At 38.7% G+C, this 14,504-nt stretch overlaps 1 protein-coding gene across 7 annotated transcripts in view; it reads right to left on the reverse strand.

Annotated features, from left to right (window-relative positions):
• Dmd (dystrophin) overlaps positions 1–14,504 on the reverse strand; it is a 2,062,171-nt gene that overhangs the window by 760,050 nt on the left and 1,287,617 nt on the right. For all 7 annotated transcript variants that reach the window (XM_071606751.1, XM_071606753.1, XM_071606749.1 and 4 more), the window contains one exon: positions 13,340–13,504. In XM_071606751.1, the coding sequence (XP_071462852.1) occupies positions 13,340–13,504 (165 nt within the window). The remainder of the gene's footprint in view (positions 1–13,339; positions 13,505–14,504) is intronic.

The following is a 14,504-nucleotide window of genomic DNA, read 5'->3' on the forward strand; positions in this document are numbered from 1 at the left end:
TGTGGGAGGGAATTAGTTATCTTGAGGGTAGGCTTGTTATAATAGTCACCCCCCTCACCATCTGATGCAATCCATCAAGTTATTACATAGTAAGAATGTCCTTGACAGATGCTGGTACTATTTTCCTGGACTTTCCAACCTCCAGAACCATAAACCAAATAAATATCTGTTATTTATAAATTATGCAGTCTCAGGTATTCTGTTATAGCAACAGAAAGCAGACTAAGATGGCCAAATAAGTAGATTATATTTTTGTAAAGAGAATGAACAATTTATATTTTTATCCCTATTTGATTCTTTTAAAATTCTGAGACTCTGAGTATTCTTATTTTAATAGCAATATAATTATTTGCATAGGTTCAGTAAACATTTGTCCTCCTTTTAACAGCACATAATTGAGAAAATTTATAATAAGACAAATATTTTGACCAGAACATCATATTTAAGAATAACATGCATAGAATAAGATATGAATAGATAGTTTTAAGGAACTTTAGTTGACTTTTTAGAGCCATTGCCTACAAACCCTTTGTAAATGCTTACGAAGAACCTGGCTTACAAAATTCTGAGTCATGTAGATGAATAAGAAATTTCCCTCTCTGGCAAGCCAGAAACTTTAGGCTACTTGGGGGGAACAGGAGAAAGAAATAATTAGCCAAATCTGTAGGTATGGCAGGTATAATGTGATGGAAAGATTTTGGCTTGACTTCCTGAATTTGAGAAGTTTTAAAAGTATCTGAAATGCCATTTTCAAAATTGAGACATATTGACAGCCAAAAATTCTATATATTTAATGCATACAACTTAGTGTATTTAGAAGTTAAGTATTTAGTATCACCATAATTTACACCATAAACCCACTTGTTACCCCCAAAAGGTTCCTTCCAGGTCATTTACTACCTGTCCTCCTATTTTACAATGAGAAAATTTAACATAAGATCTGCCTGCTTAGCAAATTTCTAAGTATAAAATACAGTATTATTAACTGTATGCATTATTCTATAAAGTAAATATCTAGGACTTCTTCATCTTGAAATTCTTCATGAAAATTTTAGTGAAGAAAACTTTAAAAGGCCTATGGGGTAAATGACCATTCTTGTTTTATCCATATAAAAAAAGAGATCAGTCTCATTTTGTAAGTAAGAGTACTCTTACTCTGATTACCTTTGATCCAAAGGCTGGTGATGGCAGGGATAAATTTGAAATTTCAACAAAAACTACAACATGCATTTGTGGGTTATTAGATTTCCATTGTACACATTATCTTTGAGTTATTTTGTATTTCCTTATAAGATGCATAGCTTTGTTTCCTTATTTGTAAATTGGACTAGATTCTGCTTTCTTATACATTATGCCACTCTTTACCAATTTTCAATTCTTTTGCTTTCCTTCAATATCTGGCTATAACACTCTAAATTATTCTTCCAAATTTTCCACCCACCCTCCTGACTTGCCATCACTGGGAACTAAAACCTGACTTTCTGGATGCTTATTGAAATTCCTAGTTATTTGCTTGTTGTTGCCCTTTCATTTCAGTATCTAAAGAAGCCCTGGAAGCTAAAGTTGATTGACTTGATGTAAACTGCACAGGAATCATCACTGTAGCAAATTAATTATCTATAGACAACTTTTGTGCCTGCAGCTACTAATATGTAGACTACTCAGGAAGTTCATCAAACTCCCAGATCTTCCATGCTTTACTTCATGAGACATAATCCCAATGAAGACTTTCTACTGCCTACACCACTGCTGAAAGCATTTAAACTGAAAACCAAGAGAGCCATAAGATTGCCTATGTCATCTTCACTCCACCATCTAAGGACATTTCTAGCCCAGCATCAAAAAATCTTTTTTTCCTGTTCTTTTTAGATATATATGACAGTAGAATATATTTTGACACATTATACATACATGGAGTATAACTTATTCTAAGTAGGATCCCATTCTTGTGATTATACATGATGTGGAGTGTCACTGGTAGTGTATTCATATTTCCTTCTTACTTTCATAAAGTCCCCCTTAGGAAATAGCTGATTATTCATACCATCAAGTAAATGTTTTCTGCTATCGTGTATCAGAATTGGATCAACTAGTCCTTCAACAACAGAAAGCTGCTGAAATGATTACATTAGCCAGTTTTCCTAAGTTGTTCAGTGGGCAATCTGGCTTCTGTAGAACAAAAGGGGGAACTGACAAAGAGCTTTATCATTTTCCTCAGCATGACTAAACTTAAGATAGGCTCTTCCTGCCCTTTTCCTAGAGAAATTACTTTAGAAACTCTTCTATTATACACTCTTTCTCTACTTTTTGCTTGCTTTATACTCTAGGAATATTTTTCTAAAGGACTCAGGAATCATCCTTTTGAAATGCAATAATCAAGGAAGTTAATGCCCCAACCAGACACTCTCTGTAGGTGAGTAAGAATCTAATTTTAATAAGCACTATTGGCAATTACATTGACCAGCCTTTCCACTAACATCCTTCTGTACTTTTCCACTAAATTCATTCAGTACTTAAAAGTCCTCCATTGAACTCAATGTCTCTCCTCTACTGCAAAAGGTTTGAACAGACTTTCTTTCTAGGTAAGGTGTGGTCCAGAGTGTTTTCTTTGACAACACTCACAGCAATGTGGACACATACAGCAAAGGCTTCTGGTATTCAGTTACTTTGATGGTCATTCATTATAATTTTGTCCTTTGTCTGTGGATTTGACATTATGGGCAATTATATTTCTTACATGGTAAGAAAGAGCGAGCAGAGTAGCATATTGTGTTTATTTATAGTCCACAGAAGGAAAGTCATTTTTGAGGGGAAGAAAAACAACCCCAAAACTTCTCTGTCATGAACATGAAAGTATTTCAGTCAGTGAATCTAACACAAAATTATGCACCCCCACCTCATCCTTTAATAAAAAGTTTGGAAAGCAGTAGTTAGGCAGATTTATGTCAGATAAATAGTATACCTCTAACTCATTATTGAAAGCCTTCATTAAAGATTAAAAACATAAGATCCTTTATAGAAATTCTAAACTGGTCCCTGTGTCTTAGCATTCAATTATCATTTGTGAAATCTGAAATCAACATATTTTATGTCTAAATTGAGAGTACATTTGAAAATCAAAATTCAAAGGCATGCCTTCTAGTGGGCTGACTGATGGGAAAGGGCTGTGATTATGCCTAATTTTCACCCTCTACATCACGATCTCATTGATTATGTCTCTCAGCTTGCTAAGGGTTCTGTGAGGTGATTTTCAAGATGAATATTGCTATTTGCAGGATTTCCTGAATAGGAATATTTCAGGAGTAAATTGCACAAACCAAGCGATGTGCAGTCAATTTTCACTCCAGCATAAACAATGTATTAGAACAGAACCCTTAAGGCTTTTTTATTTGGGTTTCATTACACAGCTAGCTGCATTTCATCAATAAGCATGAAGTAGCAAGCAGGCAAAACTGAGGCTCACAGTGGGTATTACATATTTTTTCTAACAGGTGCTCAGAGTTTGACTCGAGAAAACAAATGACCTGAATGGCAGGGCCTCTAGCCCTTTGCTTCTGAGGTAGCTGTGGCTGCCATAGCCAAACAAAGAAAGTTTCTGTAAATTTAGAAAATGAAACCATGGCCCTCACTGCTTGTACATCTACTTTCTTTATATTAACTCATTCCTAGGATATATTTTAAAGGCAGTTCCTTTATCTGTGCTAAAATATGGTAATGCCTTTAAAACTGTCTAAAAACTTTATTTTTGGTGTTTTGGTGGTTTAAAGTTTAGAAGAGACAAACTCATTTTCCCATGGTTCTTTAATTGAAAAAAAAAGTTTAATCTCCTTAAGCAGAGGCTGTAAAGACTAAAATCCCATATCTTAAAGCAGAATAACTTTGTGTAGTCTTAATAAATCATTTCTTAGACAGGGAGTAGAGTCAGAAGCTGGAAAAAGAGGGATAAATGACTAGGTAAGTTATTAAATTATGCATGTAGGACCACCATTTCCTGATTATAAGTGAGGGGTTTTAGAATTATTGGGAGAAACTCCGAAGTTATCAATATATTATTTCATGGTTTTTTTTTTTTTTTGCTTAGATAGAGCCACAAGCAGAAATAAAGACTGAAGGAATATTTTTGAAATCATCACTCCAGAGAAGAAAACTCAGAATATGCGCACAGGACTGAAGCCAAGGAGTTTTCTACAAGGGCAGAAGCAGCTGCCTCTTTCCTCTGTGATTTGGACCAAGCTGTAGGAGGCAAATATCATGACACTCTGAAAGTACACACAGCAGCAAGAGCAGTGACTTAAGCTTTGATAAAGAAAATTCATTAACACACTTAAGAATTGTCTTCACTTCAAATTTCCAGGACCCATTTGGTGGAAACCTTATGGGCCATGGACAAATGAAGACCCAATGTGGGCTTTCAATATTTGAGAACCATTCTAGGGGAAACACACAAAGACTAAAGTCACGTTACATGAGTCAACAGTCTTTATGTGTGTCAGTGTATTTTGTTATAGTCCCTCTTAAATATATTCTATGAAGGAAGATACCTAGCACCGAGTGTATATTTCATTTTTATAATAAAGTAGCATATTTTATTTTGGGGTCCCGGGGATTGAACTCAGGGGCACTCAACCACTGTGTCACATCCATAGCCCTATTTTTTATTTTATTTAGAGACATGGTCTTATTGAGTTCTTAGCAAGTTGCTTTTGCTGAGGCTGGTTTGAACTCTTGATATTCCTGCCTCAGCCTTCTGAGCTGCTGGGATTACAGGGATGTGCCTGCTACATCCAGCGAAAATAGCAATTTTAACCAAGGCTTATATTTAAAAGCAGAGGAACAGGCATTTACCAGTGAGTTACAAAGTGCTATTTCTGGTAGGAAGGAAAGGGCAGCAATATTAAATCAAGGACTTTTATTGGATATAGAATAACTGGGAATTTGACTGAGGTTATTGTATACATTGGACCAGGTAACTACTTTTCCTTTTTTGGATTTTTTTGGGGACTACTGGAGTTTTAACCAAGGGGTGCTTAACCACTGAGCCAGCACTTTTTTTCTTTCTTTTTTTAAATTTTATTTTGAGACAGTGTCTTGCTAAGTTGCTTAGGGCCTCACTAAGTTGTTGAGGGTGGCTTTGAACTTGTAATCCTCCTGCCTCTCTGGCTGAGATTTCCTAATGGGTAATGAAATATCTATATTGATGATGTAGTTGCACAGGTGAATGGGACATAATTAAATATCTGTAAGGATATTAAGTACTAGCTAAGTTAAAAAACTAAAGAGATCCTAGAACTGATGGCTTCTTTGAACCGATTATGAGCTTTGTATTCATCTAGGCTTGCCCCTTGTGACCATGCATGACTGAAGATCAGGGTGACCAGGGCATCAATAGCCAAGCCTTGATGTAAGATCTCCTCTATACCATTAATGTGCAGGCTATGTTGTTATTTGTCCTGTACATTTTTTTAAAAAAACTAATTTGTTATTGTTTATAAGCTATTGTTATTCATGAGTTTAACTACGAGACTGAATCCAGGAGTATGCCACATATTGATCAGGCTGAGATTTTCACTAGCAAAATGATGTTTGTAATTTACATATTGCCATCTGCTCTTGGTGCTGGGTCACCGAGGGTGGGTAATTATTAGAATGGTAAATAGAAGCATAAGGAAGAAGTAAGGCAAAAGGAATGAAGTATACTTTGCAAATATAACTCATTTTAGCTGGATAAAACCTCTCTATCTCTCTCATTCAAGGATATCTTTCCCAAACATTTAGGATAAGAATTTTAGAGAGCAGGCCCAGCGGCCTGGAGAGCAGGCCCAGCGGCCTGCTGAGAGGCAGAGCCGCCCCCTCCCCCCTGCACCGGCAAGGTAGAGGGAACTGTGACCATGCACAGAGCAGGCCCAGCGGCCTGCTGAGGGGCAGAGCCGCCCCCCATCCCCCGCGCCAGCCAGGTAGGTGGAAAGGTGACCACCGACAGAAAAGGCCCAGTGGCACGCAGCGGGACAGAGCTTCCAATCACTCCTGCAAGGTAGGCGGGCCTGCAACCCACCGGCAGAAGAGGAGCAGCGGCCTGCTGGGAGGCAGAGCCGCCCCCTCCCCCTGCGCCGGCAAAGTACAGGGAACTGTGACCACGCACAGAGCAGGCCCAGTGGCCTGCTGAGGGGCAGAGCCGCCCCACACCCCCCGCGCCTGCCAGGTAGGGGAACTGTGACCACCTACAGAAAAGGCCCAGTGGCCCGGGGCGGGACAGAGCTTCCAATCACTCCTGCAAGGTAGGCGGGCCTGCGACCCACCGGCAGAAGAGGAGCAGCAGCCTGCTGAGAGGCTGAGCCGCCCCCTCCCCCTGCGCCGGCAAAGTAGAGGGAACTGTGACCACGCACAGAGCAGGCCCAGCGGCCTGCTGAGGGGCAGAGCCGCCCCACACCCCCCGCGCCTGCCAGGTAGGGGAACTGTGACCACTGACAGAAAAGGCCCAGTGGCCCGCGGCGGGACAGAGCTTCCAATCACTCCTGCAAGGTAGGCGGGCCTGCGACCCACCGGCAGAAGAGGAGCAGCCGCCTGCTGAGAGGCTGAGCCGCCCCCTCCCCCTGCGCCGGCAAAGTAGAGGGAACTGTGACCACGCACAGAGCAGGCCCAGCGGCCTGCTGAGGGGCAGAGCCGCCCCCCACCCCCCGCGCCTGCCAGGTAGACAGAACTGTGACCACCGACAGAAAAGGCCCAGTGGCCCGCGGAGGGGCAGAGCTTCCAATCACTCCTGCAAGGTAGGCGGGCCTGCGAACCACCGGCAGAAGAGGAGCAGCGGCCTGCTGAGAGGCAGAGCCAACCCCTCCCCCCCGCTCCTGCAAGGTAGTCAGAACTGTGACCACCATCAGAACAGGCCAGACCTACAACCGAGAGACAGAACAGGCCCAGTGGCCTGAGGAAGGGTAGAGCCGCCCGCCCCCCCCCCCCGCGCCTGCAAGGTAGGCAGAACTGCGACCACCGACAGAACAAGCCTAGCGGCCCGCAGAGGGACAGAGCCGCCGCCCGCGCCTGCAAGGTCGGCGGACCTGCTACCGACCGGCAGAGCAGGCCCAGCGGCCTCCCGGCGTGGTAGGCACATTGCCCCATTTGGAGGAGGGGCAGAGCCGCCGCCCATGCCTGCGAGGGAGACTTTGCAACTATACAAGACCAATATAAATATATAGGGGGAAAATTCAATAGCACAACAGTTTCACCAAATAGAAAGGAATGCGAACAGTATGAAGAGACAAGGAAAGAAAGGACCACAAGCAATGCAGGTCAACTCAACGTTAGAAGAGTTAATAGCTGCAGCAGATGGAATGTCAGATAAAGAATTCAGGATATACATGCTTCAGATGATCTGGAGTCTCAAGGAAGACATTAAACAGCAAAATCAGACAATGAAAGATCACTTCAACAATGAATTACATAAACAAATCCAAGAAGCAAAAGATCAACTATACAGGGAAATAGAGGTTATAAAAAACAAACAAACAGAAATCCTAGAAATGCAGGAAGCAATAAGCCAACTTAAAAACTCAATTGAGAATACTACCAGCAGAGTAGAACACTTAGAAGACAGAACATCAGACAATGAAGATAAAGTATTTCAACTTGAAAAGAACAGACAGCTCAGCAAGACTGTTAAGAAACCATGAGCAGAACATCCAAGAAATATGGGATAACATCAAGAGACCAAATTTAAGAGTCATTGGGACACAGGAGGGGACAGAGTTTCAAACCAAAGGAATGAGCAACCTATTCAATGAAATAATACGAGAAAACTTCCCAGACTTGAAGAATGAGACAGAACCCCAAATCCTAGAAGCCTACAGGACGCCGAATGTGCAAAATCATAAGAGACCCACACCTAGACACATTATAATGAAGATGCCCAACATACAGAATAAGGAGAGAATTTTAAAAGCTACAAGAGAAAGGAAGCAGATCACATTTAGGGGTAAGCCAATCAGGATAACAGCTGATCTTTCAACACAGACTCTGAAAGCTAGAAGATCCTGGAATAACATATTTCAAACACTGAAAGAAAATGGGTTCCAACCAAGAATTGTGTTTCCAGCGAAATTAAGCTTCAGGATGGAAGATGAAATTAAAACCTTCCACGATAAACAAAAGTTAAAAGAATTTGCAGCTAGAAAACCATCTCTTCAAAACATCCTTGGCAAAATATTACAGGAAGAGGAAATGGAAAATAACAATGAAAACCAACAGTGGGAGGTAGGACACTAAAGGGGGGAAAATAATCAAAGAGGAAAACAAACCATGTTTAGTAACATAAATAAAAAAATATGGCTGGAACAACAACCCATATCTCAATAATAACCCTAAATGTTAATGGCTTAAACTCACCAATCAAGAGACACAGGCTAGTAGAATGGATCACAAAACAAGACCCAACAATATGCTGCCTACAGGAGACGCATTTGATAGGAAAAGACATACATAGGCGGAAGGTGAAAGGTTGGGAAAAATCATATCACTCATATGGACTTCGGAAACAAGCAGGAGTATCCATACTCATATCAAATAAAATAGATTTCAAGCCAAAGTTAATCAAAAGGGATAAAGAGGGACACTACATACTGCTCAAGGGAACCATACACCAACAAGACATAACAATCATAAATATATATGCCCCAAACAATGGTGCAGCTATGTTCATCAAACAAACTCTTCTCAAGTTCAAGAGTCTAATAGACCACCATACAATAATCATGGGAGACTTCAACACACCTCTATCACCACTGGACAGATCTTCCAAACAAAAGTTGAATAAGGAAACTATAGAACTCAATAACACAATTAATAACCTAGACTTAATTGACATATATAGAATATACCACCTAACATCAAGCAGTTACACTTTTTTCTCAGCAGCACATGGATCCTTCTCAAAAATAGATCATATATTATGTCACAGGGAAACTCTTAGACAATATAAAGGAGTAGAGATAATACCATGCATCCTATCTGATCATAATGGAATGGAACTGAAAATCAACGATAAAAGAAGGAAGGAAAAAGAATACATCACTTGGAGAATGAACAATAGGTTACTGAATGATCAATGGGTTATAGAAGACATCAAGGAGGAAATTAAAAAATTCTTAGAGATTAATGAAAACACAGACACAACATATCGGAATCTATGGGACACATTGAAAGCAGTTCTAAGAGGAAAATTCATTGCTTGGAGTTCATTCCTTAAAAAAAGAAAAAAACAACAAATAAATGATCTCATACTTCATCTCAAAATCCTAGAAAAAGAAGAGCAAAACAACAGCAAAAGAAGTAGAAGGCAAGAAATAATTAAAATCAGAGCTGAAATTAATGAAATCGAAACAAAAGAAACAATTGAAAAAATTGACAAAACTAAAAGTTGGTTATTTGAAAAAATAAACAAAATCGACAGACCCTTAGCCATGCTAGCGAAGAGAAGAAGAGAGAGAACTCAAATTACTAACATACGGGATGAAAGAGGCAATATCACAACAGACACTTCAGAAATACAGAAGATAATCAAAAACTATTTTGAATCCTTATACTCCAATAAATTAGAAGATAGTGAAGGCATAGATAAATTTCTTAAGTCATATGATCTACCCAGATTGAGTCAGGAGGATATAGACAACCTAAACAGACCAATATCAATTGAGGAAATAGAAGAAACCATAAAAAGACTACCAACTAAGAAAAGCCCAGGACCGGATGGGTATACAGCAGAGTTTTACAAAACCTTTAAAGAGGAACTAATACCAATACTTTTCAAGCTACTTCGGGAAATAGAAAAAGAGGGAGAACTTCCAAATTCATTCTACGAGGCCAACATCACCCTGATACCTAAACCAGACAAAGACACTTCAAAGAAAGAAAACTACAGACCAATATATCTAATGAACCTAGATGCAAAAATCCTCAATAAAATTCTGGCCACTCGGATACAAAAACATATCAAAAAAATTGTGCACCATGATCAAGTAGGATTCATCCCTGGGATGCAAGGCTGGTTCAATATAAGGAAATCAATAAATGTTATTCACCACATCAATAGACTTAAAAATAAGAACCATATGATCATCTCGATACATGCGGAAAAAGCATTCAACAAAGTACAGCATCCCTTTATGTTCAAAACTCTAGAAAAAATAGGGATAACAGGAACATACCTCAATATTGTAAAAGCAATCTATGATAAGCCTCAGGCTAGCATCATTCTGAATGGAGAAAAATTGAAGGCATTCCCTCTAAAATCTGGAACAAGACAGGGATGCCCTCTCTCACCACTTCTGTTCAACATAGTTCTTGAAACACTGGCCAGAGCAATTAGACAGACGAAAGAAATTAAAGGCATCAAAATAGGAAAAGAAGAACTTAAATTATCACTATTTGCAGATGACATGATTCTATACCTAGCAGACCCAAAAGGGTCTACAAAGAAACTATTAGAGCTAATAAATGAATTCAGCAAAGTGGCAGGATATAAAATCAACACGCATAAATCAAAGGCATTCCTGTATATCAGCGACAAATCCTCTGAAATGGAAATGAGGACAACCACTCCATTCAAAATATCTTCAAAAAACATAAAATACTTGGGAATCAACCTAACAAAAGAGGTGAAAGACTTATACAATGAAAACTACAGAACCCTAAAGAGAGAAATAGAAGAAGATCTTAGAAGATGGAAAAATATACCCTGTTCATGGATAGGCAGAACTAACATTATCAAAATGGCGATATTACCAAAAGTTCTCTATAGGTTTAATGCAATGCCAATCAAAATCCCAACGGCATTTCTTGTAGAAATAGAGAAAGCAATCATGAAATTCATATGGAAAAATAAAAAACCCAGAATAGCAAAAACAATGCTAAGCAGGAAGTGTGAATCAGGCGGTATAGCGATACCAGACTTCAAACTATACTACAGAGCAATAGTAACAAAAACAGCATGGTACTGGTACCAAAACAGGCGGGTGGACCAATGGTACAGAATAGAGGACACAGAAACCAATCCACAAAACTACAACTACCTTATATTTGATAAAGGGGCTAAAAGCATGCAATGGAGGAAGGATAGCATCTTCAACAAATGGTGCTGGGAAAACTGGAAATCCATATGCAACAAAATGAAACTGAACCCCTTTCTCTCGCCATGCACAAAAGTTAATTCAAAATGGATCAAGGAGCTTGATATCAAATCAGAGACACGCCGTCTGATAGAAGAAAAAGTTGGCTACGATCTACATACTGTGGGGTCGGGCTCCAAATTCCTCAATAGGACACCCATAGCACAAAAGTTAATAACTAGAATCAACAAATGGGACTTACTCAAACTAAAAAGTTTTTTCTCAGCAAAAGATACAATAAGAGAGGTAAATAGAGAGCCTACATCCTGGGAACAAATCTTTACTCCTCACACTTCAGATAGAGCCCTAATATCCAGAGTATACAAAGAACTCAAAAAATTAGACAATAAGAGAACAAACAACCCAATCAACAAATGGGCCAAGGACCTGAACAGACACTTCTCAGAGGAGGACATACAATCAATCAACAAGTACATGAAAAAATGCTCACCATCTCTAGCAGTCAGAGAAATGCAAATCAAAACCACCCTAAGATACCATCTCACTCCAGTTAGATTGGCAGCCATTATGAAGTCAAACAACAACAAGTGCTGGCGAGGATGTGGGGAAAAGGGTACACTTGTACATTGCTGGTGGGACTGCAAATTGGTGCAGCCAATTTGGAAAGCAGTATGGAGATTTCTTGGAAAGCTGGGAATGGAGCCACCATTTGACCCAGCTATTCCCCTTCTCGGTCTATTCCCTAAAGACCTAAAAAGAGCATGCTACAGGGACACTGCTACATCGATGTTCATAGCAGCACAATTCCCAATAGCTAGACTGTGGAACCAACCTAGATGCCCTTCAATGGATGAATGGATAAAAAAATGTGGCATTTATACACAATGGAGTATTACTCTGCATTAAAAAATGACAAAATCATAGAATTTACAGGGAAATGGATGGCATTAGAGCAGATTATGCTAAGTGAAGCTAGCCAATCCCTAAAAAACAAATGCCAAATGTCTTCTTTGATATAAGGAGAGTAACTAAGAACAGAGTAGGGTCGAAGAGCATGAGAAGAAGATTAACATTAAGCAGGGATGAGAGGTGGGAGGAAAAGGGAGAGAGAAGGGAAAATACATGGAAATGGAAGGAGACCCTCAGAGTTATACAAAAGTACATACAAGAGGAAGTGAGGGGAAGGGGAAAAATAATACAAGGGGGACAAACGAATGTCAGTAGAGGGGGCAGAGAGAGAAGAGGGGAGGGGAGGGGAGGGGAGGGGGGATAGTAGAGGATAGGAAAGGCAGCAGAATACAACAGACACTAGTATGGCAATATGTAAATCAATGGATGTGCAACTGATGTGATTCTGCAATCTGTATATGGGGTAAAAATGGGAGCTCATAACCCACTTGAATCAAATTGTGAAATATGATATATCAAGAACTATGTAATGTTTTGAACAGCCAACAATAAAAAATTTAAAAAAAAAAGAATTTTAGATACCAATCAATTTTAGATAAAGAAATCTACAGATATGTACTAAGGGAAATTGAAGCAGGGGTGAAAAGGGATCATGGTAATGGATATGATGCAGGCATTCTGGTGACATGAATTTAATGAAGACATTTCTACTGCATATTGGAAGAAACAAAATTATAGCAACAATGATGATAGTGACAATGACTCTTTGCTTGACCAAACTTTGATAAGCCTTCTGAAACTTCTCCCAGGCCTATCTGTTCACTTTTTTCTAAAATCCGGTTTTAACAAAAAAGTCTGCTTATTCAGTTTACCAGGAACCTCTCATTCTGTGTATTGGATACCCTTAATATCTGGTTACTCTCCGTATGTGATGGGGTTCCTTATGCTCCACCATCACCAAGGTGCTCATTGGTCACCCTGGCCTGACTTTAGCAAGTATCCCATTAGGTTGGTTTAGCCAGAATATCCCCTAATACCAAAGCTATTTTGTTGTTAATTTTATCCACTGATCTTTTTCCTACCTCTGGGCTATCCATCACTTACTTCTCTATATTTAGAGTTGAGACCAATCTCATTCCCCTACTACAAAATCCTATTTCAGTGGTTCCTGTATACATCATGATGTCCTCTTTACCATGCTTTATCAAGTACCATTTCTTTTCTTCAATAATGACAATAATGATAATGAATGAGAAAATTAATTCAAAGATATTGCCATTCATTTAGAAAATAATATGTAAATAAAACATCCCTACCTTAATGTCCAATGGTCTTGTTTGAGTTGTTTGGTTATAAATTTCCAACTGATTCCTAATAGGAGACAGCCACAGAAGCAGATGATCCAACTGTTCTTCAAGCTGCCCAAGATCTTTTATATGAGCCTCAAGTTCTCCTTGTTTTTCAGGTAAAGCTCTAGAAACCTAAAGAGAAAAAAAAAATGTTTAGAAAGGTAATCGGTCTTCATGTTATAAACAAAAATGGCAAAAAAATGTTTTCAAACATAATTCAGCCTGAAATGTTATAGAAATATAAGAGGGAATTTTATCATCATGATATTGAATAATTGCATTTATTATATTAACTTATAGTTGTTATGATAGGATTTAATTAGAGTATTAGAAATCATTCATTAATACTACACAATTCTATAAATGTCTTTCTGTAAATTCAAATAACATAACTACACAAATGCATACCTAACTCCAAAAGATGAAAATAAAGAAGTACATTCTTCACATATCAAATCACTTACAAAACATAATAGTGAGCTGTGTATTATATGCCAAGCACAATTCCTTTGCAGTTTTAAAAATGAATAAGCCAGGCCAGGCATGGTGTCACATGCCTGTAATCCCAGTGGCTTAGAAGGCTAAGGCAGGAGGATCACAAGTTCAAAGTGAGCCTCAGCAGTGGTGAGGTGGTAAAAAAACTCATTGAGACCTTGTCTATAAATAAAATACAAAATAGACCTGTAATATAGCTCAGTGGTCGACTGCCCCTGAGTTCAATCCCTGGTACCCCCACCAAAAAATGAATAAGCCAAGTTATTCACCATTAGTACTAGATTTATAACATAGGTTTCTTAAATCTCAAATGAGTGATTTGATTTTAAGAACATGAAAAATTTGAAAGCAAACCAAACTAAAATTTTTGTTTGTATAGTAATCATTTCTGCAATTATATTTGTTAATAATTTTCTTTTCACTTAAGAAAAAGTAAAAGGATTAAGGAAATCCTTTATGTACAAGGAAAATTGGTAAGGTAAGAATTTTTGTGAACCACAGTATAATCAAGTAAACTAGAAGCAGATGCTTGGGATAAAAAGTAAAAAATAATATTTGGATTGAGAAGAATTTAACAGAATGATTATAGGCTACTTTTATTGAGGGTTGTGTCTATTACAAGCATTATGCTTGAATG

This window comes from Marmota flaviventris, chromosome X, assembly GCF_047511675.1.
Source record: "Marmota flaviventris isolate mMarFla1 chromosome X, mMarFla1.hap1, whole genome shotgun sequence".
Classification (NCBI taxonomy): Eukaryota; Metazoa; Chordata; class Mammalia; order Rodentia; family Sciuridae; genus Marmota; species Marmota flaviventris.